This window comes from Bufo gargarizans, chromosome 7, assembly GCF_014858855.1.
Source record: "Bufo gargarizans isolate SCDJY-AF-19 chromosome 7, ASM1485885v1, whole genome shotgun sequence".
Taxonomy (NCBI): Eukaryota; Metazoa; Chordata; class Amphibia; order Anura; family Bufonidae; genus Bufo; species Bufo gargarizans.
The window spans coordinates 48,589,853-48,611,214 of NC_058086.1; the positions used below are offsets into that span (position 1 = coordinate 48,589,853).

Here is a 21,362-nt window from a genome sequence, read left to right on the forward strand (position 1 = left end):
CTTCTCTTCTGCCGCTTCTCTTTTTCTGAACTAATAAAACTTTTAATGACATTTTCCTGGCCGCCTCTCCACAAGCCGCAGCAGCGCGGGCAGAGTGAAGCCGCACCGTCGCCCTCTGGATCTCTTCCCAGCTCAGCCTCACAGTAGAAATGTTTAGTTCTTCATGTTTTTCCTTAAGAAGAAAATTCTAACTAATCCATGGAGCGTAATAAGAGGTCAAGTGCTCTGCAAATTATTGATTCCTGATCCCTCCTTACTGCTGACAGGCAATAGCGCCATGTGAATGACCCTTTACAGCATCGTACTGCAGTCCAATGCATCGCGATCCTTAAAGGGGCAGTCTAGAAATAAAAAGGATACATTGTATAATGCAGGTGTGGAGAGGGCAGTGCACCAAATATGACAGTCACTTGCCACCAGTTTTACCTGAACTGTTCCTTTATAGTGAATCTCCACCCTTCATTATAGCGACTAGAGCTCTCTTGTATTGATACAGAGGTACAAATTCTCAAATGATGTCTGTGTGAAGCCACCATTAGGGGGAACATAGGAGCCTGGAGAAAATTAAATCATTGTTATACTCATATGCCAGAACCTGCTCAGCCCCCCCTAGTGGTTGCTGTATATATCTGTATGCAGTAATCTCCTGAGCTCCCCTAGTGGTGGCTGTATATATCTGTATCTAGTAATCTCCTGAGCTCCCTCTAGTGGTGGCTGTATATATCTGTATGCAGTAATCTCCTGAGCTCCCTCTAGTGGTGGCTGTATATATCTGTATGTAGTAATCTCCTGAGCTCCCTCTAGTGATGGATGTATATATCTGTATGTAGTAAGCTCCTGAGCTCCCCCTAGTGGTGGCTGTATATATCTGTATGTAGTAATCTCCTGAGCTCCCTCTAGTGATGGCTGTATATCTCTGTATGTAGTATTCTCCTGAGATCCCTCTAGTGGTGGCTGTATATATCTGTATGTAGTAATCTCCTGAGCTCCCTCTAGTGGTGGCTGTATATATCTGTATGTAGTAATCTCCTGAGCTCGCTCTAGTGTTGGCTGTATATATCTGTATGTAGTAATCTCCTGAGCTCCCTCTAGTGGTGGCTGTATATATCTGTATGTAGTAATCTCCTGAGCTCCCTCTAGTGATGGCTGTATATATCTGTATGAGGTAATCCCCTGAGCTCCCTCTAGTGGTGGCTGTATATATCTGTATGTAGCAAGCTCCTGAGCACCCTCTAGAAGTGGATGTATATATCTGTATGTAGTAATCCCCTGAGCTCTCTCTAGTGGTGGCTGTATATATCTGTATATAGTAACCTCCTGAGCACCCTCTAGTGGTGGCTGTATATATCTGTATGTAGTAATCTACTTAGCTCCCCGTAGTGGTAGCTGTATATATCTGTATGTAGTAATCTCCTGAGCTCCCTCTAGTGGTGGCTGTATATATCTGTATGTAGTAATCTCCTGAGCTCCCTCTAGTGGTGGCTGTATATATCTGTATGCAGTAATCTCCTGAGCTCCCTCTAGTGGTGGCTGTATATATCTGTATGCAGTAATCTCCTGAGCTCCCTCTAGTGGTGGCTGTATATATATGTATATAGTAATCTCTTGAGCTCCCTCTAGTGGTGGCTGTATATATCTGTATGCAGTAATCTCCTGAGCTCCCTCTAGTGGTGGCTGTATATATCTGTATATAGTAATCTCTTGAGCTCCCTCTAGTGGTGGCTGTATATATCTGTATGCAGTAATCTCCTGAGCTCCCTCTAGTGGTGGCTGTATATATCTGTATGTAGTAATCTCCTGAGCTCCCTCTAGTGGTGGCTGTATATATCTGTATGTAGTAATCTCCCGAGCTCCCTCTAGTGGTGGCTGTATATATCTGTATGCAGTAATCTCCTGAGCTCCCTCTAGTGGTGGCTGTATATATCTGTATGCAGTAATCTCCTGAGCTCCCTCTAGTGGTGGCTGTATATATATGTATATAGTAATCTCTTGAGCTCCCTCTAGGGGTGGCTGTATATATCTGTATGCAGTAATCTCCTGAGCTCCCTCTAGTGGTGGCTGTATATATATGTATATAGTAATCTCTTGAGCTCCCTCTAGTGGTGGCTGTATATATCTGTATATAGTAATCTCTTGAGCTCCCTCTAGTGGTGGCTGTATATATCTGTATGCAGTAATCTCCTGAGCTCCCTCTAGTGGTGGCTGTATATATCTGTATGCAGTAATCTCCTGAGCTCCCTCTAGTGGTGGCTGTATATATATGTATATAGTAATCTCTTGAGCTCCCTCTAGGGGTGGCTGTATATATCTGTATGCAGTAATCTCCTGAACTCCCTCTAGTGGTGGCTGTATATATCTGTATGTAGTATTCTCCTGAGCACCCTCTAGTGGTGGCTGTATATATCTGTATATAGTAATCTCTTGAGCTCCCTCTAGTGGTGGCTGTATATATCTGTATGCAGTAATCTCCTGAGCTCCCTCTAGTGGTGGCTGTATATATATGTATATAGTAATCTCTTGAGCTCCCTCTAGTGGTGGCTGTATATATCTGTATGCAGTAATCTCCTGAGCTCCCTCTAGTGGTGGCTGTATATATCTGTATGCAGTAATCTCCTGAGCTCCCTCTAGTGATGGATGTATATATCTGTATGTAGTAATCTCCTGAGCTCCCTCTAGTGGTGGCTGTATATATCTGTATGCAGTAATCTCCTGAACTCCCTCTAGTGGTGGCTGTATATATCTGCATTTAGTGATCTCCTGAGCACGCTCTAGTGGTGGCTGTATATATCTGTATATAGTAATCTCTTGAGCTCCCTCTAGTGGTGGCTGTATATATCTGTATGCAGTAATCTCCTGAGCTCCCGCTAGTGGTGGCTGTATATATCTGTATATAGTAATCTTCTGAGCTCCAACTAGTGGTGGCTGTATATATCTGTATATATTAATCTCCTGAGCTCCCTCCTTCTCATTAATAAAAGTTACCATACCAAAAATACCAAAAATAAAAATAAGATACCAAAAAGTAATTTATTGAGCAAATTCCATAAAAGTCATAGGGTGAGGCGAATTTATATTTTCCATTTTGAGTAATTTTTCTGATGTAATTCATCCAAAATTGATGGAAAATTGCATAGGAAAATGTACATTAGATTTTGTGAAATTGCAGTTTTTTTCATGGTTTTATATAAACTTGTGTGAGCTAGAATTCAAGTGAATGGGAAGAGTGGCAGCCCCATGTGTAGATGAGCGCTGTGCCTGTTTAAACAACGTGGACCCTATATTTTCGTGATCACCGCGGGATTGGGAGAGGGGTTTAAAAGTATGGATCCTCAGCCATAAAGCTCTCCCCTTTAAGGACGTTTATTAGATTTTATTTTGGTTTGGGTTGTGTTAATTCAATTTAATATAATATAAATAATAATTCATATAAAAAATATACTACATGGGAAAAAAAATACATTTTGCACAAATTTTTTAAATCCTTGGTGTAAATCTGTATAAAATTGTTTAATCGCTTTTCCTCTCCAGATTGCTGTTAAAGAAAAATTCCAGTCAAAGACCTCGCACCTCCATTATAGTTACAGTCTGGTTTCCACATTGTTACATGTAACTGATTTTTTTTCTCCAAAATATTAATAATCAGCCCCTTTCCTTTTACAGAAGTGAGATGGGCAGGTCCACACAGTCATGTGACAATTAAGCTCCGCCCATGCTTAAGAAAAATTTAAGTGCAATGGCAGATAGAAATGCATCATGGGAGATAAAAATTATGGATTTATAAATTATTGTGAAGCTATGAAGCCCAGCATGGTCTGAGAGCGGGTGCGGGGTCATTCACATTAAACAATGCGATGACTGGAGTTTTCCTTTAAGTCCTGATCTATATACTGTATACTAATTGCTGATCATGTGATAAATGGACAGACATGATGCTGTGTTGGGCCCATAAGAAATCAGTAATGTTTTCTTTCTCTTACCCCTTTTTGTTTCCTCTTAGGCTGTGACACAATTAGCACTTTTTGGAGATATGTCTACTCCGCCCGATGTTACGTCTCCTTCTGTAAGTATGGCTTGAGATTTTTATTTCCTCAGGGATCTAATCCCAGTTTTTCATAAAAGATAAGGAAATGCACGTAAAATAACCACAGTGAAACAATGTAACCATGTAATAATAATAATAATGTAATACTGTGCATTCCACCCTCTAGAAAATGGGGAAAAAAACTAAAAACATCCCAACGGTGTGTCAGAGGTAGTATCATATTATGGGGAGGTTTACCCTCAGCAGGGACTGGACATCTTTTAAAAATTTAAAGGGGTTGTCTAGGATTTTTTTTTTTTTTTTTATTCTCCCACCTGGCAGGACCTGTGAAGAAATCTATACCTACCTGCTCCTGCCACTCTGTTCTGACTCTGTGGCTCTTGGTATGTCCTCACTGGACGGGTCACATGTGCCGCTGCAGCCAATGACTGGCCTCAGCTGTGACACATGATCCAGCAGTAATATTCTGCTTGGGCTGTAGAGCGTTTGTCATCACTTACATCCACGCTGCCCCCATTAGGGTTCACAATGTATAGTTTGAATTAACCTATCTGAGTCTTTTTGAGACTGTGATAATCTTAAAGGGAAAGTGTCATTAGAAAATGACCTATTAGTTTTTACACTAAACATATTTTTACAGAATTTTTCATGATGTTAAATTTAATTTTCCATGTCAATATCTATAAAAAAAAAATACTGGCATTTTCGCACTGGCTACTAAGCCTAAAAAAAGGCACCACTTCTCAGTCGGTTCAGATCACTTTTCAGCAGTCATCTCATAATCATTACTGTCAGGATTACAATGAAAGATATCACTACTCAATAGATAACACAGCTTATCTGCTCCATCCTGGCCTCTGCAGAGGTCACAGAGCATGCCTGGAATTCTCTCCTATAGAAGTCAATGGGGTCCCGATCCTGTCCATTGTGTCTATGCTCCATGGGGCTGTAAAGCATATTTCTAAACGCTGTTAAGAACAGCTCAGGCAAGATGGCCGCCCCCATGATAATATTCAGGGAATAGAATTAAATAAATTTAGAAAATAAAAACTGATTAAGGGCTCATTCACATAAACCTATTTTTCTTCCGCTTCCGTTCCGTTTTTTTACAGGTCCGTATGTGGAACCATTAATTTCAATGGGGCTTTAAAAAAAATAGAAATGACTCTATGTGCATTCCGTTTCCGTATGTCCGCATGTCTGTTCCACAAAAAAGATAGAGCATATCCTCTTCTTGTCCGTTTTGTGTACAAGGACAGGCATTGTTACAATGGATCCACCAAAAAAAAAGATGCAACGCAGATGTCACAAAGATGTCATCCGTTGTTGTTTTTTGCGGATTTGTGTTTTGCAGACCACAAAATACATACGGTCGTAAGGGCTCATGCACACAACCGTATTTAATTTACAGTCTGTAAAAAACACTGATCCGCAAAATATGCGAAAAATGTCTGTGTGCATTCCGTATTTTGCAGAATGTAACAGCTGGCCCCTAATAGAACAGTCCTTGTCCCTAATGCGGACAATAGGACAATAATAGGACATGTTCTATTTTTTTGCAGAGTGGACATAGGGAAGCGGAATGCAAACGGAGTAACTTCTGTCTTTTTTGGGGACCCATTAAAATGAATGGTTCCACATGTGGTCCACAAAACAATTAAAAGGACGGAAAGTAAATACGTTCGTGTGAATGAGCCCTAAAAGGATGCAGTATTTGTTACTATCTGCTTTTAACTGGCAGAAAAAAAATCTGTACCACATTCCCCTTTAAGGGCTTAATTACTTTTCAGTTTTTAATTAAACTTTTTTTTTAATTGACTTCAAGGACATTCTGCCGAAAAAATAATAAAGCCTGGAACAAACTGTTGTTTCTACTGTCTATGAAACAAATAACATGGAACTAGCCCAGTCCCCTAGATCCCCGAACCAGTACAATCCGTACAACTCTATCAGTAAATGGTGTTGGGCGCGAATATTTGAATCGCAAATTTGTATCGTTAATATCGCCACTTCGAGAATTCGAGAATATTTAGAATATAGTGCTCTATATTCGTATTTGCGAATAGTGTTGATAGCGAATATTCTAATCGCGAATCTATCGCGAATATCGGCACTTAGCAACATCCTTGGCAACCAATAGGAAAGTTGCCTACCCCATAGTGTTGATAGCGAACATTCTAATTGTGAATTTTTATCGCGAATATATTACATTGCCGATTTTCGCAATCAAGTAAATAATGACTGGAGATCACAAATTCTCGAATTTACGGCGAATATTCGGCCAAAAATTCACAAAATATCGCGAATTCAAATGCTGCTCATCACTATAATTAAAATGCAGAAGTTCTTGGATTTCTGAATTTGATTTCTGGGCGGAGTTTAGATGGATGGGGGCGGGGTTTAAGATATAGAAAACTATTATTTTTGTATTTACAAAAAAAAAATGTGAGACCATTTTAACCCTTTCTATGTGCAGCGATGTAACATATTGTAGGACACTGACTTATATGACGGTAGAGATATTGAAAATGATGGCACTTAAAGGGCTTGTCCACTCCTTTACTACTGATGCATTCCGTTCTCATACCGGAGAGCAGCATGCTGCGGTTTGCTTTCCGTCCTGGGATGCGGAGCAAGACGGATCCGTTTTCTCGGAGGCAATCTGACACAATAGAAAACGGATCCGCCCCCCACTGACTTTCAATGGAGTTCATGCGGATCCGTCTTGGCTATGTTAAAGATAATACAACCGGATCCGTTCGCAAGGCCTCTTTCACACAGGCATATGCGCCCCATGATCGTGCACGAGCACAGTCCGCGGGGCAGCCGCAGCGGATCGCAGACCCAGTCACTTGAATGGGTCCGCGATCCAGCCGTTCTTTTTGCAGAACGTAAGTACGGGACGAAACCCCACGGAAGCACTCTGTAGTGCTTCCGTAGGTGTCCGTGGTTCAGTTCCGCACCATTCCGCATCTCCGGATTTGCAGACCCATTGAAGTGAATGGGTCCACATCTGTGATGCGGAATGCCCATGAACGGCGCCCGTGTATTGCGGATCCGCAAATGCGGTCCGCAATACGGCAACGGGCAGCACACGCCCGTGTGAAAGAGGCCTAACAGATGCAGACGGTTGTCTTATCAGTAACGGAAGCTAGTGTGAAATTAGCCTAAAAGTGTGATTAGGTCATGGACATGGATTTTCAGCCACTGGATGTTTCTATTCATTGACAACAAGCAAAGATCTTGAAAATGTTGAGAAACGACAGGAGTCCCTTAAAGTAATCATTCATCATTCAGCTGTAATGTGTAGAAGAAGCCAGCAGAAAGTGTTGAGTCTTCCCGCAGCACCCCCAAAGGAGACATTCTGTATTACACAGTTTAGAATCTACCCCTCAGATGCCGCATTCATCACTGATCGCGGCATCTAATCTGACGTCATATGTCACCACGCACAGGATTTCTCGTGGGTTCTTCAATCAAGATGGTGGCAGGAGGCTCTTGCGATCAAATGGATAAGGTAAGTATGATTTTTTTTTGTTTGTTTTTTTACCACGAAGCTCAAGGAAATTCAACTTTGTGGCAAACTGAATTTTCCCTTTAATTCCTATCGAAGTCCACTTCAGCACTGCTGCCAACACATGGCCTGTGTTTCCCGGGCCGAGCGCGGTCGTGTGAATGATCCCTTACTTAACTGGAATCCCATGTTTGGGTTTCTAAACCAGACAGCTCCTTTAAGGCCCCTTCCACACGAGCGAGTATTCCGCGCGGGTGCAATGCATGATGCGAACGCATAGCGCCCGCACGGAATCCGGACCCATTCATTTCAATGGGGCTGTGTACATGTGCGTTGGTTTTCACGCATCACTCTTGCGTTGCGTGAAAATCGCAGCATGTTCTATATTCTGCGATTTTCACGCAACGCTGTCCCCATAGAAGTGAATGGAGCTGTGTAAAAAGCAAGAGTTTTTTTCACGCCTGGTTGCTAAGAGATGATGTTTGTATACATTCCGTTTCTTATCACGCGTGTACAAAACGCGCGATAAAAACCGAACGCAATCGCAAACAAAACTGAATGGACTTGCTTGTGAAATCGCACAGTTTTCACTGAACGCATCCGCAACACACTGGGACCCAATCCGGACACGCTCGTCTGCAAGGGGCCTAAAGGGTTTTCCAGCTTTATATAAAAAACTTCATTATTTCGTTAAGGTTGTACCTTAGAACTTTTAGTTACAATTGATAACCATTTTACAAGCTCTGCTTGCTGTCAGTGAATGAGAACATTCTTATTTGCATTCATAAGCAGTAAGGCTAGGGCTACACGACGACACGTATCTCGCAACATTTTGTCGCACCAGTGTTGCACGACAATTTTTATAATGATAGTCTATGGTGTTGCACTGCGACATGCTGCGACTGCGACACGAAAGTAGCAAAAAATCCATCCATGATGGATTTTTCTGCGACTGTCGCAGTCGCAGCATGTCGCAGTGCGACGCCATAGACTATCATTATATAAATTGTCGCACGACATTGGTGCGACATCAGTGTCGCGCGACACATGTCGTCGTGTTAGTCCTAGCCAAAGTCTGTATATATTCAGTCCTGCTCACAGCTGGATACAGTCCAGACCGGGGATCAGCAACCTCCACCTGTTCTGAAACTACAACTTCCAGAATCATTCTTTTACTTTTAAGAACAGCCAAGTTGGGAGTTGTAGTTCTGCAGCAGCTGGAGTGCCAAAGGTTGCTGATCGCTGGTCTAGGCAATGCTCTGTCAGCTACACAGCCTGATACATTGTAGCAAACCAGGAGAAGATGTTGTGCAGCTTCTGCTGTTGACTGATGAAATGCAAATTATAGTGGAAAGATGTAGAAAGGTTTGTGGCAATATTTAGGCTGGTTTCACATGGGCATTGCGGAAAAAGATGCGGGTGCGTTGCGGGAACATGCACTATTTTTCTGCGCGAGTGCAGAACATTGTAATGCGTTTTGCACGCGCGTGAGAAAAATCGGCATTTGGGTTGGGTTCGGGTTTGGGTTCGGTGTTCTGTAGATTGTATTATTTTCCCTTATAACATGGTTATATGAGAAAATAATAGCATTCTGAATACAGAATGCATAGTACAATAGCGCTGGAGGGGTTAAAATTAAAAATAATTTAACTCACCTTAATCCACTTGCTCGCGCAGCCGGCATCTCCTTCTGTCTTCTTCTTTGAGGAATAGAACCTTTGATGATGTCACTGCGCTCATCACATGGTCCATCACATGATATTTTACCATGGTGATGGATCATGTGACAGACCATGTGATGAGCGCAGTGACGTCACCACAGGTCCTTTTCCTGTGCACAGCAAAGAAGAAGACAAAAGAGATGCCGGCTACGCGAACAAGTGAATTACGGTGAGTTAAATTATATATATGTTATTTTTTAACCCCTTCAGCCCTATTGTACTATGCATTCTGTATTAAGAATGTATTAATAATGATCGGGTCTCCATCCCAATCGTCTCCTAGCAACCGTGCGTGAAAATTGCACCGCATCTGCATTTGCTTGTGATTTTGACGCAGCCCCATTCACTTCTATGGGGCCTGCGTTGCGTGGAAAATGCACAATATAGAGCATGCTGCGATTTTCCCGCAACGCATAAGTGATGCGTGAAAATCACCGCTCATGTGCACAGTCCCATTGAAGTGAATGGGTCCGGATTCAGTGCGGGTGCAATGCATACACCTCACACACTGCACTCGCGCGAAATACTCGCCCATGTGAAAGAGGCCTTAGGGCTCATGCACACAAACTTATTTTTTTTCCCCTGTCCATTTAGGTTTTTATGCGGTCTGTATGCGGAACCATTCACTTCAATGGGTCTGCAAAAAAAATAAATAACAGGAATAACCTTGTGTGCATTCCGTGTCCATGTGTCCGCCTGGTAATTCAGCAAAAAAAACAGAACATGTCCTATTATTGTCTGTATTGCGGAAAAGGGTAGGACTGTTCTATTAGGGGCCGGCTGTTCCGTGCCGCAAAATGGGTGTTTTGCAGATCCGCAATTTGCTGACCGTAAAACAGCCAACGGTCGTGTGCATTAGCCTTTATCCAAAGGATAAGGGATAAGTGTCTGATTCGTGGGGGTTAAAATTTTGCCCCCCCCCTCCCCCAATCATAACATTTGGTACAGCCTTCATTACCCCCTATTCATACAGCGGACCCCATTTTCATAATCAGTCATGGCCCTAGGGGTCAAACACTTTTTGCCTATCCTGTAAAGTAAAATCTTGGATAACCCCTTTCAGCATCATTATCCTTAGGCTTCGTGCAAAAAAACAAACAAATGCCATCCGTTTTTTTTTTGCGGATCCATTGTAGCAATGCCTAAAACGGACAAGAATAGGACATGTTCTATTTTTTGGGCGGGGCTACAAAACGGACATACGGACAGCACACGGTGTGCTTTTTGCATTTTTTGCGGACCTATCGAAATGAATAGGTCCGCATCCTATCCGCAAAAAAAATGGAACAGACATGGAAATAAAATACGTTCATGTGCATGAGGCCTTATATTGTAACGCCCCTTTAAGGTCTCATGCACACGACCGTAGTTCTGGTCCGCATCCGAGCCGCCGTTTTTGCGGCTCGGGTGCGGACCCATTCACTTCAATGGGGCCGCAAAAGATGCGGACAGCACTCCGTTCTGAGGCCCCACAAAAAAAATATAGCATGTCCTATTAGGGCATGTCTACTATGGGCCGCCCGTTTCGTTCCGCAAATTGCGGAAGGCACACGGACGGCTTCTGTTTTTTGCGGACCGCAAAAAACGGCACAATCGTGTGCATGAGGCCTAAAGAGATTGAATTATTCAGACAGCTTATCCCCTATCCGCCAGATGTCTGATTGGCGGGGTCTCACTATGGGTCACAGCTCCCCCGGTGGTCATGTGTGCGTACTGTCACCTCATCCAGCTCTCTGGGGATGACAGACATAGGGGAGCAGTTGTACTCAGTCCCCTAGAGCTGAATGGAGCAGTAGACATACATGTGTGTGCCGCTCCATTCAAACCCCACCCCCAGCGGTCAGTCCTCGCCAATCAGGTACTTATCCTCTATCCCAGGGGTAGGCAACCACCGGCACTCCTGCCATTGCAAAACTACAATTCCCAGCATGCACATTTACTGTGCTCTTCTCCAAACTTCTATCAGCATAAATGAAGCATGCTGGGAATTGTAGTTTCACAGCAGCTGGAGTGCCGAAGGTTGCGAAGCCCTTCTCTATCCTGTGGATTATATATGCAGTACCAGTCCTGACCACATGGTGCGCTGCACTTTCATTCAGACACATGTGGTACATTACTCTAAAGTTCCACCTAGTGGTAGAAATATTTATTGCAGTGATTCCCATTTTCTGCTGCTGCTTCTGCCAGTTTGATGTTCACATTTTGAGTTGTTTAGCTGTTTTATAGTCATAGTGCTACTAATATCATATAATATAATACTAATACTATATAATAATAATAATACATCTGTTCATGGAAAACGAAGCCATGCAGGGTGCCCATAAAAATCAGCCAGAATCCCCTGTAAACTGCTGTTTATAGATCTGATGATGACGCCCTCGGTAAAGGCGGATTTAACCCTTATAACCTCATCACAGGCAAAGGTTATTGCAGACAGATTCGCTATTCCTTAGGAGAAAAGCACAAGGCCATCAGCACCCCTCCCCCGCCTCCTCCAGGCTCACGGGGTAACTTTTCGACTCGGGTTGACATTTGTGCACTGAAAATTGCTTAATGTTATTGCTCTTTTCTTGCCATAATAAAACATTTTGGCATATGTGAGCCTTGGGGATAAATTAGGGCCGCGGGCATCTGTCTGATTAACTGCAGTTGTTTAGTGAGGGTGGAAATGGATAATTAAATGAAATCACTGGGAAAGCAATGGCCGGGACCGTGCACCAGGCGCCACAAGCGCTTCAAGGCGTCCCCAGCCATATATATAGATCTATGTATGGTATATAGCATCCGGGATATCTGTATCCAGTAAGAACAGTGACAGAAGAGAGTCTCCATAAGGGTTAAAGGAGAACTCCGCGCTGCGTTACATGATTGGCGTCACTGGGCATTGTGTGACATTCATGGTTTTCACCTCTCCTCCTCCTCCACAGCAGTCGGGGGAACAAATCTCTCTTGGCCTATTCTAGAAATGTAAACGGAGTGCTGTCCGCATCTTTTGTAGCCTCATTGAAGTGAATGTGTCCTCCTCCGACCGGCAAAAAATGCCAATCGGAGGCGGACAAAAAATACATTTGTGTGCATGAGCCCTAAGGGCTTATTTACATGAACGTAAGGGCTCCATGCTGCATACGGCGGTTATGCAATACACGGGTCACTAGCCATGTGCATTCTTCACTTGAATGGGTCCGCAAATCCGGAGATGCGGTGTGGAACGAAACGGAAGCACGGAACGGAACCCCACAGAGTGCTTCTGTGGTGTTCCGTTCCGTGTTACCATTCCGCAAAAAGATAGAACTTGTTCTATCTTTTTGCGGAACGGACGAAATCGCGGACCCCATTCAAGTGAATGGGTCTGCGATCCGCATGCAGCTGCCCCACAGTCAGTGCCCGGGCACAGCGGACCGCAACTTGCGGTCCACAGCATGGGCACGGAGCCCTTACGTTCGTGTGAACGAGCCCTAACTCTGACTTACGTTTGGGTGGTTATATAGGGAAGCCAGTCATCCATGACTGCAGGATCAGACTACACAGGGATTGTTCGTTGTCTGTTACCATGGAGACATATAGGTCTGCACAGGAGCTGTCTGCTCAAAATGTTAGATTTTTTTAACACATTTTGATTGTACAGGTTGATATACAGCAGCATAGATGTGCGCAAAAATGTTAGTGTTTGCATCTTCACATTTTTTATGGGCTACTACTGAAGTTTATCTAAATTCCTTAGATGTGTGCTTTGGGTTCTTTTGGGTTGGGTTTACCATATAAACACATATGGGGCCTTTATCATTTGAGATTGTTTTGTGTCAGTTTTAAGTCAGTCTTTGCTTTGTTCCTGCACCGACTTTCTGAACTGGTCTTTTGCACTTCACGCCTCTGTATAATGGGGCACGTTTATTAAGCTCGCTGTTTATTTTAAGAGTAAAAAAATGACTGATGTATTTGAAACACTTGTCTCAAATTTATGATCCCTTAACAAATCAGTTTAATTGTATTTGGTTGAAGTCTGACCTCTAGTGGTGGTTCCCTTACGTCCTACCAGCAGCACAGATGGGGTTAACTGCCCCCCGTGGACTGGTAGGACCGGCGGAATGTTTAATGAGCCCAAAGAATAAACCAATAAAAGAACTCCAGCTCCCTTAAAGGGAGGGGTTCATCCCCCAGCCCACCGTGTTTTTTTCTGTCCTTTGGACAGGTGGACTGGCGAGTTTTACTCTCTCCTTGTTGAGAATTGGGGACGTTTTTTGACTCTTTGAGCCATGACTGTTCCCCTTTTTTTCCAGTTGTTAGTGCGCTTATATTTGCGCCTCATTTTCTGCAAGTGGATTAGTTCTACTTGCCTCGGTCTCCCCCTGTGAGTCGGCAGCGCTCCGCTGCATGAGGCTGGTATGGGCGCCGCCATGACCGGAAGTGACGCGGGCCTTGCCGCGGCGTCACTTCCGGTCCCTCGGCCGGCCGTTCGGTCCTGACTGCAAGGAAATTCAGGATAAAGATTACCGGCCGGTTTTTTTTCTTCTCCAGGGGAGATGGAGGTGTGGTGGTGATCACCACTTATGCATTAACCTTCTCTTTTAGGGAAGGCTACAGCTGATGAATGGCAGTATCGTTAGGGGGAGGATTATTTTAACAAAGACCACTCCCCTGGGCGGAGCTACTCTATTTAAGCTCCCTGCTTTCATTCAGTCGGTCTCTGGCTGCGCTGCTCTTACAAGCAAGCTCCAGAGTCTCCTGCATTTCTGTGATATTTCTCTATCCAGACGGGATTTTTTGCCTTTCAGAGCTTATTACTGACTCCTCTGGTTCGTGCTCCTAAAATCATGGAGGGTTTTTTCCCTTATTTCTTTTAGGATGTTTTAATTGTTTTCCCTTTCTATTTTCAGCTATGGCCTCTCCCCAAGAGCCCAATCAGCTACGGAAAACAGCCACCAAGAGGAAACACCTGGCTTGCTATGATTGCAATACGCCTCTTGATGAGAGCTGCCCTTTCTCCAGGTGTGACAGTTGTCGTTCCACCACTGCTACTGAGCCTTCGATGCAGGACATGTACCAGTGGGCCAAAACTTATGTTGACGATTCCATTCAAGGGGTCGTACGTCTCCTTAATGAGAGGCTACCTGTTCCCTCCCAAGCTCCTATGGAGGTGAGCGGGGGCCCCGATAGGCCTTTACCCCTTTCTGTGGGGTCATCTTCTTCTGAGGAAGAAGAATCGACTTCTGGCTTTTTTCCACCGGAAAAGACTCAGAAGCTTCTGAGGTCCATCAGGTCGGGGGACCATGATGTTGACGTAGGGGAGTCTTCCGATCCCGCCTACCGGACCCAGCGGGTCTTTAGGGCAGATGAGACCCTTCTCTCTGTGATGCGCACAGAGTGGAAAAAGCCGGAAAAAGGCCCAGTCCTTACCAGGAAATTCAAACAAATGTTCCCAATGGCTAAACCCTTAGTGGAATCGTGGGGTTCCATTCCTAAGGTGGACATGGCAATTGCCAAGTTGTCCAGGCGCACTCTGGTTCCTGCGGACGATGGGTCTAGCCTGCAGGACCCTCTAGATAGAAGGACAGAGTGCACCCTTAGACGAGGTTACTCGGCTGCCGCCGCTTCCGCCTCGACTTCCATTGCTGCCACAGAGGTCTCGTCCTTCCTCAGAGCCAGGTTGAATCAGATCCAGACGGATGTCGACCAGAGTGTCTCTCGCGATGATATCCTCGCTGCCTTCAAGTCCGTCAATTTGGCCATGGACTTCCTATGTGACACAGCCCAACTTCAGTTAAAGTTGGCAGCCAAAACAATGGCTTTAGTATCTGCCGCTAGGAGACCTCTGTGGCTGAAACCTTGGAACGCAGATAATGCGTCCAAGTATAACCTCTGTGGGCTCCCCTTTGAACCTGGCCGTCTATTCGGATCTGAATTAGACACCATTATGGAGGGTCTTTCAGATAAAAAGGGGAAGAGTCTCCCCCAACAATCCTTTCGAGGCAGGGGTAGACAAGCCCGCGGGGGCCGGCCAGGACAGCAGGTTGGACGCAGAGATTGGGGGGGGCCGCCTAGAAAATTTTCTAGGCGCTCCCGTAAACCCACCAGGGAGGCAAAACAAACCTCCTGACTATGGGCCTCTCTGAGGCTCTTGGATAAGCCCTGCTATCCCTGTCGTTACACTTCTGGTTTTTCCCGTACCCCTTCTCCACCTCCCTCTAAGGGGGCGTCTTTTACCCAGACTCTTATGGGCCCAAGAAATCCCGCATCCTTGGGTCCAAAATATCGTTGCCATAGGCAATCTAATAGACCTTGTTTTTCTCCCCCCAGGAAGACTCATTGCTACTCGCAGTTTTTTGCCGGCCAGGCAAAGAATCTTGGAGGTCTATGTTCAAGACTACCTTTCCAAGGGAACCCTGGAGGAGGTACCGGCAGGGGAGAAGGGTCTAGGGATTTATTCTCCAGTATACCTGGTTCCCAAGAAGACGGGAGATCTTCGGACGATCAGAGATTGAATACTTCTCAATCCCTTTTTAAGGAGGACCAGATTCCACACGGAAACTATAAGGTCGGTCAGCCACCTCCTCAGCTCTGGGAAGGTGATGGCCATTCTGGACCTCAAGGCTGTGAAATTTTTCACGATCACGGTCCAGATACTAGGAGTAGGCAGACATCTCCAGTTTGCCGCCCCTCCCTTCGGAATCTCGTCTGCCCCCCTGACCTTCACCAAGGTCATAGTATCGGTAGTGGCAGCATTGAGACTCCAAGATCTGACCATTGTCCCTTACTTGGACATCTGGCCTCTACTTTCCCATCTTCTTCATGTCGCATTTTTTCTTCTGCTCCACCTAGGTTGGATTGTCAACTGGCTGAAGTCGAACGTGAGCCCTTCGACTTCTATCCGTCATCTAGGATTCTTAGTCGACTCTCTGGAGATGTCCCTCCAGTTGACACCAGAAAGAAGAATGCGGATACAGGACCTAGTAAGGGTCCCTTATGTACCACAATGAGTCTCCATATGGACCCTCATGAAGATGGTGGGGCTCGTGTCAGCGACTGTGGATGCAGTCCCTTGAGCTTTATAGCACCTCCGGCCCCTTTAGTCGGAGGTCTTAAACAAACGGAACGGCAGCCCCCTGGGGCTAGATTCCCTGTGCCCCCTATTCAACCAGTCCCAACTTTCCCCCACAGGGTGGTTTTATCTACCACAGGGGAAGTCTATGACCCAACCAGCTTGGCTCATATTGACCATGGACGCGTCCCTAGTAGGCCGGGACGCTCATATAGACGGGTCCCCAGTTCGGGGATCCTGGTCTCCTCAGGAGTGGCATCTTTTTTCAAATCTCCACGAGATGTGTGCTATCCGGCTAGCCCTCCTTCACTTCGCCCCTCAGATTCGGGGCAAAGCAGTGAAAGTCCCGTTAGACAACAGGACTGTCGTGCTTTATATAGACAAGCAGGGAGGCACAAGATTCTTACCCCTTCCGTCTGTGATCGGGGTAATTCTGCGGTGGCCAGAGCTGAACTTATCCCATCTATCCGCCACTCACATCTGAGGCTCCTTCAACGTCATCACGCACCGCCTAAATTGCGGCCTATCGACCATGGAATGGTCACTACATCCGGAGATCATCAAATAGTTAGTCCTCAGATGGGGGATGCCATAGGAGTATCTTATGGCAACCGAGTTCAACGCCAAGGTACAGAGGTTTTGTTCCCTAGACAGGGAGGTCAACCCCCTGGCGATAGGCGCTCTGACAACACCGTGGAGGTTCAGGCTGGCGTACATCTTCCCTCCTCTTTCCATGATTCCGAGGGTATTGATGAAAATCCGTCAGGATCAGGCCTCGGTAATAGCCATCATACCATTTTGGCCCAAGAGATCCTGGTTTTCCCAGCTCATTCAGATGAGTCGGGGACAATATTGGAGACTCCCCCCGGAGCAGACCCTGGTGTCATGGGACACGCATCTCTGCCCAGATCTGCACAGACTCAACCTGACAGCCTGGAGGTTGATCAGTCCCTTCCCAGAGTGGATGGGCTCTCTGAGTCGGTCCTGAGAACTTTATCGCATTCCAGAGCAGAGTCTACTAAAAAGGCCTACTCTCGGATCATGAGGATCTTCACCTCTTGGTGTACCTCCAACCAGGTGGCGTTTGCAGATCCGCCCCTCGCAGCGATCTTACAGTTCCTTCAGGATGGGATGGACAGAGGTCTCGCCCCATCTACCCTAAAGGTCCAAGTGTTTGCCATCTCGGCCTGTCTTAACAGACCATATTCTCGGGACCCTCTCATCAAGCGCTTCCTTAAAGGAGCGGAAAGATTGAAGCCTACAATACTGAAACCCGTCCCTCAATGGGATTTGTCAGTTGTTCTCAGGGGGCTAGCATCCCCCCCCTTTGAACCCTTGGAGGAGGCAAGTTTTAAATTTTTAACACTTAAGATGGTCTTTCTTCTGGCCATAACTTCGGCCAAAAGAATTTCGGAGCTACAAGCTTTCTCCGCGTTATACCCATATACCATGTTTCTACAGGATAGGGTCCTTTTAAAATTTCTACCTTACTTTAGACCTAAGGTTTCAACCTTTCAGAATATTAATCAGGTAGTCTCTCTACCTGTATTACTCTCTGCCTCCTCCTCTGATGTCCCAGTGCGACATCCACTGGATATATCTAGATGCCTTCAGATCTATGTGGATAGATCCAAAGAATTCAGGTTGGATGAAAATCTCTTTATCCTGTTTGCCGGTAAGTCTAAAGGCCGTAAGGCGTCTAAAACGACTATTAGTCGCTGGGTCAAGGAAGCTATCAGGGAAGCTTTCACCTCTCAATCCTTAGATCCTCCGGAGTTTGTGAGGGCCCATTCTACAAGGGCCGTAGCTACCTCTGTTGCGGAGAGAAGTCTTCTCCCCCTAGAGTTGATCTGTAAGGCAGCTTCCTGGAGCTCTGAATCAACCTTCATCTCCCATTATAGGATTGATGCTAGGGTATCAGAGTTTTCGGCCTTTGGGCAGACAGTTCTTGCTTCTGCCGAGCATGAGGACCCTCCCTAGGGGATTCTTCTTGCTATCTCCCCATCTGTGCTGCTGGTAGGACGTAAGGGAATCGTTAATTTCTAACGATAATTTGTTTTCCCTTAGTCCTAACAGCAGCACACAAATTTCCCGCCCTAAAGCATTTTTTTCTTGTGATATACACGGTGGGCTGGGGGATGAACCCCTCCCTTTAAGGGAGCTGGAGTTCTTTTATTGGTTTATTCTTTGGGCTCATTAAACATTCCGCCGGTCCTACCAGTCCACGGGGGGCAGTTAACCCCATCTGTGCTGCTGTTAGGACTAAGGGAAAACAAATTATCGTTAGAAATTAACGATTCTCTTGTAAGACAGGTTCATATTCACTAAGACTTGTCTCATTGGTTTGCGTATAAAAAATAATGCAAATGACTGGAAAAAAAAGTCACAACTGCATCTCTTTCAATATAAAAAAAAATTGTGCAAGTTCCCCACAAAACAGATGGGAAAAATAAGCCTGGTTAGGAGCGGAGTAAAAATAAGACTATGGGGGTCATTTATTAAGATGCTGGTCTTAGGCTACTTTCACACTAGGCACAAAATCAGTTGGTAAATAAGACAGAAAGAGCTTTTTATGAAATGTGTGAAAGTGCACCAGGGGGTTACCTGGCATGGGTTGCAACTTTTTGCAATTTTTGCAAAAATGACACAAAGTAAATGAGCCATAATCCAGGTCTAATCTGACTTTCAGCTCTTAAAATATCACAAAAATTGAAAAAATGTCGCAGAAAACAGTGCAGTTGACATAACTTGCAACTTTTTTAGGACACAAAACTGACATACTTGATTTGATAAATGTCCTCCATAGTTACCAACAGTCCAGGGGCAGACTTAAAGTACCCCTGGAAAAAATACTTAAAGTGGCCCCGTTTTATGCAAATTGATGAAGGCAGGGCCAGTAATACCATATTGTGGCACATTATTCCGCCCCAACAGAGCCAAATACCACAGTCTATCACAAAATACTGCCCCAAAAACTTCCACTGGTCGGCCGAGAAATTTCCCTGTAAGGTCTATGGCCGATCCGCTCCTGCAACAGTCCCAGGAAGCAGGCTGGAAGGAGGCAGGACGACTGCAAAGAAGATGGGAAGAGTTTGTGCACATTTGCCCCAAAGTGGGCAGCTTGTGGACATGTCCTTGGTGGTTCGGGGGGGTCTGACTTGGAATCAACACCCTCTAATTGGTGCATAGCTGCGTACATCTGGGGCCATACATTGGGTTATAGCACGAGAGTTTTCCTGAGGTATATGGGGAACCTATGCTACAGACATGGTGTGAATAAAGCCTTATTACAGGTCTGGTTAGTGGTGTGTGGTGTTGAGCAAACCTGTTTTTAAAGTTCTGCGTCCAAAGTTCGGGTTTGGTTTATCGAAGAATCCCGTTATGGATTCCAAATTCCGTAATGGTCCGTGGTAGCGGAATCCATAACGGGATTCTTTGATAACCCGAACTTTGGATGTAGAACTTAAAAAACAAGTTTACTCAACACTAGTGGTGTGTATTAATACAGGGTTGATCTGCGCTGGTGGCGGATTTTATTCGGCGGTCTTTCTTTTGCCGAGTATTTATTAAAAGTCGCACAGCAGTTGATGAATTAGACTCGGCGTATTGTTATTAGTCTGACCTCTGGTTTTCAGTTGGACGGGTTCATATTCACTTGGACTGATCTCATCTATTTGCGCTTGAAAAAAGTTTTGTTTGTAAGGCCCCTTTCACACGGGTGCGATGCGTGAGGTGAACGCATTGCACCCGCACTGAATCCGGACCCATTCATTTCAATGGAGCTGTGCACATGAGCGGTGATTTTCACGCATCACTTGTGCGTTGCGTGAAAATCGCAGCATGCTCTATTTTGTGCGTTTTTCACGCAACGTAGACCCCATAGCCGAAGAAATGAATGGGGCTGAGTGAAAATTGCTAAGGAGACAAGGGATGAGCAACCCGGGACCCCATTTACTTTATTATTTTCCATTATAACATGGTTATAATGGAAAATTATAGCATTCTTTAATACAAAATGCAAAGTCAAATGTCAGTTAAGGGTTAAAAAAATTACTCACCTCATCCACTTGATCACACAGCCGGGATTGTCTTCTTTGTTATTCTTGAAGGACCTGCAAAAGGACCTTCGCTGACATCATCGCGCTCACCACGTGGTGACATCAGCGCAGGTCCTGCTGAATGATGATGACATCAGCGCAGGTCCTTTTACATGTCCTGCAAGAAGAAGAAAGAAGACGATAACGGCTGCGCGATCAAGTGGATGAGTCATTTTTTTATTATTTTTTAACCCTTAATGGACATTCCACTTTGCATTCTGTATTAAAGAATGCTATTATTTTCCTTTAAATTCGTGTTATAATGGAAAATAATAAAATCTACAGAACACCGAACCCAAACCCGAACTTCAGTGAAAAAATCCGGGTTCGGGTCTGGGTACCACATTCAGTTTTTTCTCACGCGCATGCAAAACGCATTGCACTAGCGCGGAAAAAACTGAACAACGGAACACGATCGCAGTCAAAACTGACTGAAATTGCGTGCCTACTCGCACGAATTTCCCTGAACGTATCCGCATCGCATCCGGCCCACACCTGCGACGCCCCTGTGTGAAAGAGGCCTAAGGAGAAAAGTCTCATGTCTCCAGGAAAGTGCGACTTTTAATGCAAAAAAAGTTGCATTTCACCGCTCCAAACAGACGAGGAAAGGTCCACCAGCCCAGGGGGGAGGGGAAATTAGACAGTTTTTGTGACAAACCTACATAAATAGTTCAAAAACTTCTGAAATAGTCAAACAAGGTGCAAAAGCCTCCAAAACAGGCGCAATTTCAATAGTAAATACAACAAAAAATAAGACTGTGTAAAACAGTATCTGTTTTGCGGTCTGCAAATTACGGATCTGCAACACCCAGGTACCGGCCATGTACATACCGCATTTTGTGGAACGGAACACCAGCCCTATAGTTGCCTACGAAACGGATAAGAATAGGACATGTTCTATCCTTTTTACAGAGCCACGGAGCGGACGTACGGATGCAGACAGCGGGCAGTG

At 45.0% G+C, this 21,362-nt stretch overlaps 1 protein-coding gene across 1 annotated transcript in view; it reads left to right on the plus strand.

Annotated features, from left to right (window-relative positions):
- The window catches only part of DAB1 (DAB adaptor protein 1), a 220,144-nt gene that overhangs the window by 180,170 nt on the left and 18,612 nt on the right, over positions 1 to 21,362 (plus strand). Inside the window, exons 8-9 of the mRNA XM_044302379.1 lie at positions 3,529 to 3,606; positions 3,998 to 4,060. Of these exons, the coding sequence (XP_044158314.1) occupies positions 3,529 to 3,606; positions 3,998 to 4,060 (141 nt within the window). The remainder of the gene's footprint in view (positions 1 to 3,528; positions 3,607 to 3,997; positions 4,061 to 21,362) is intronic.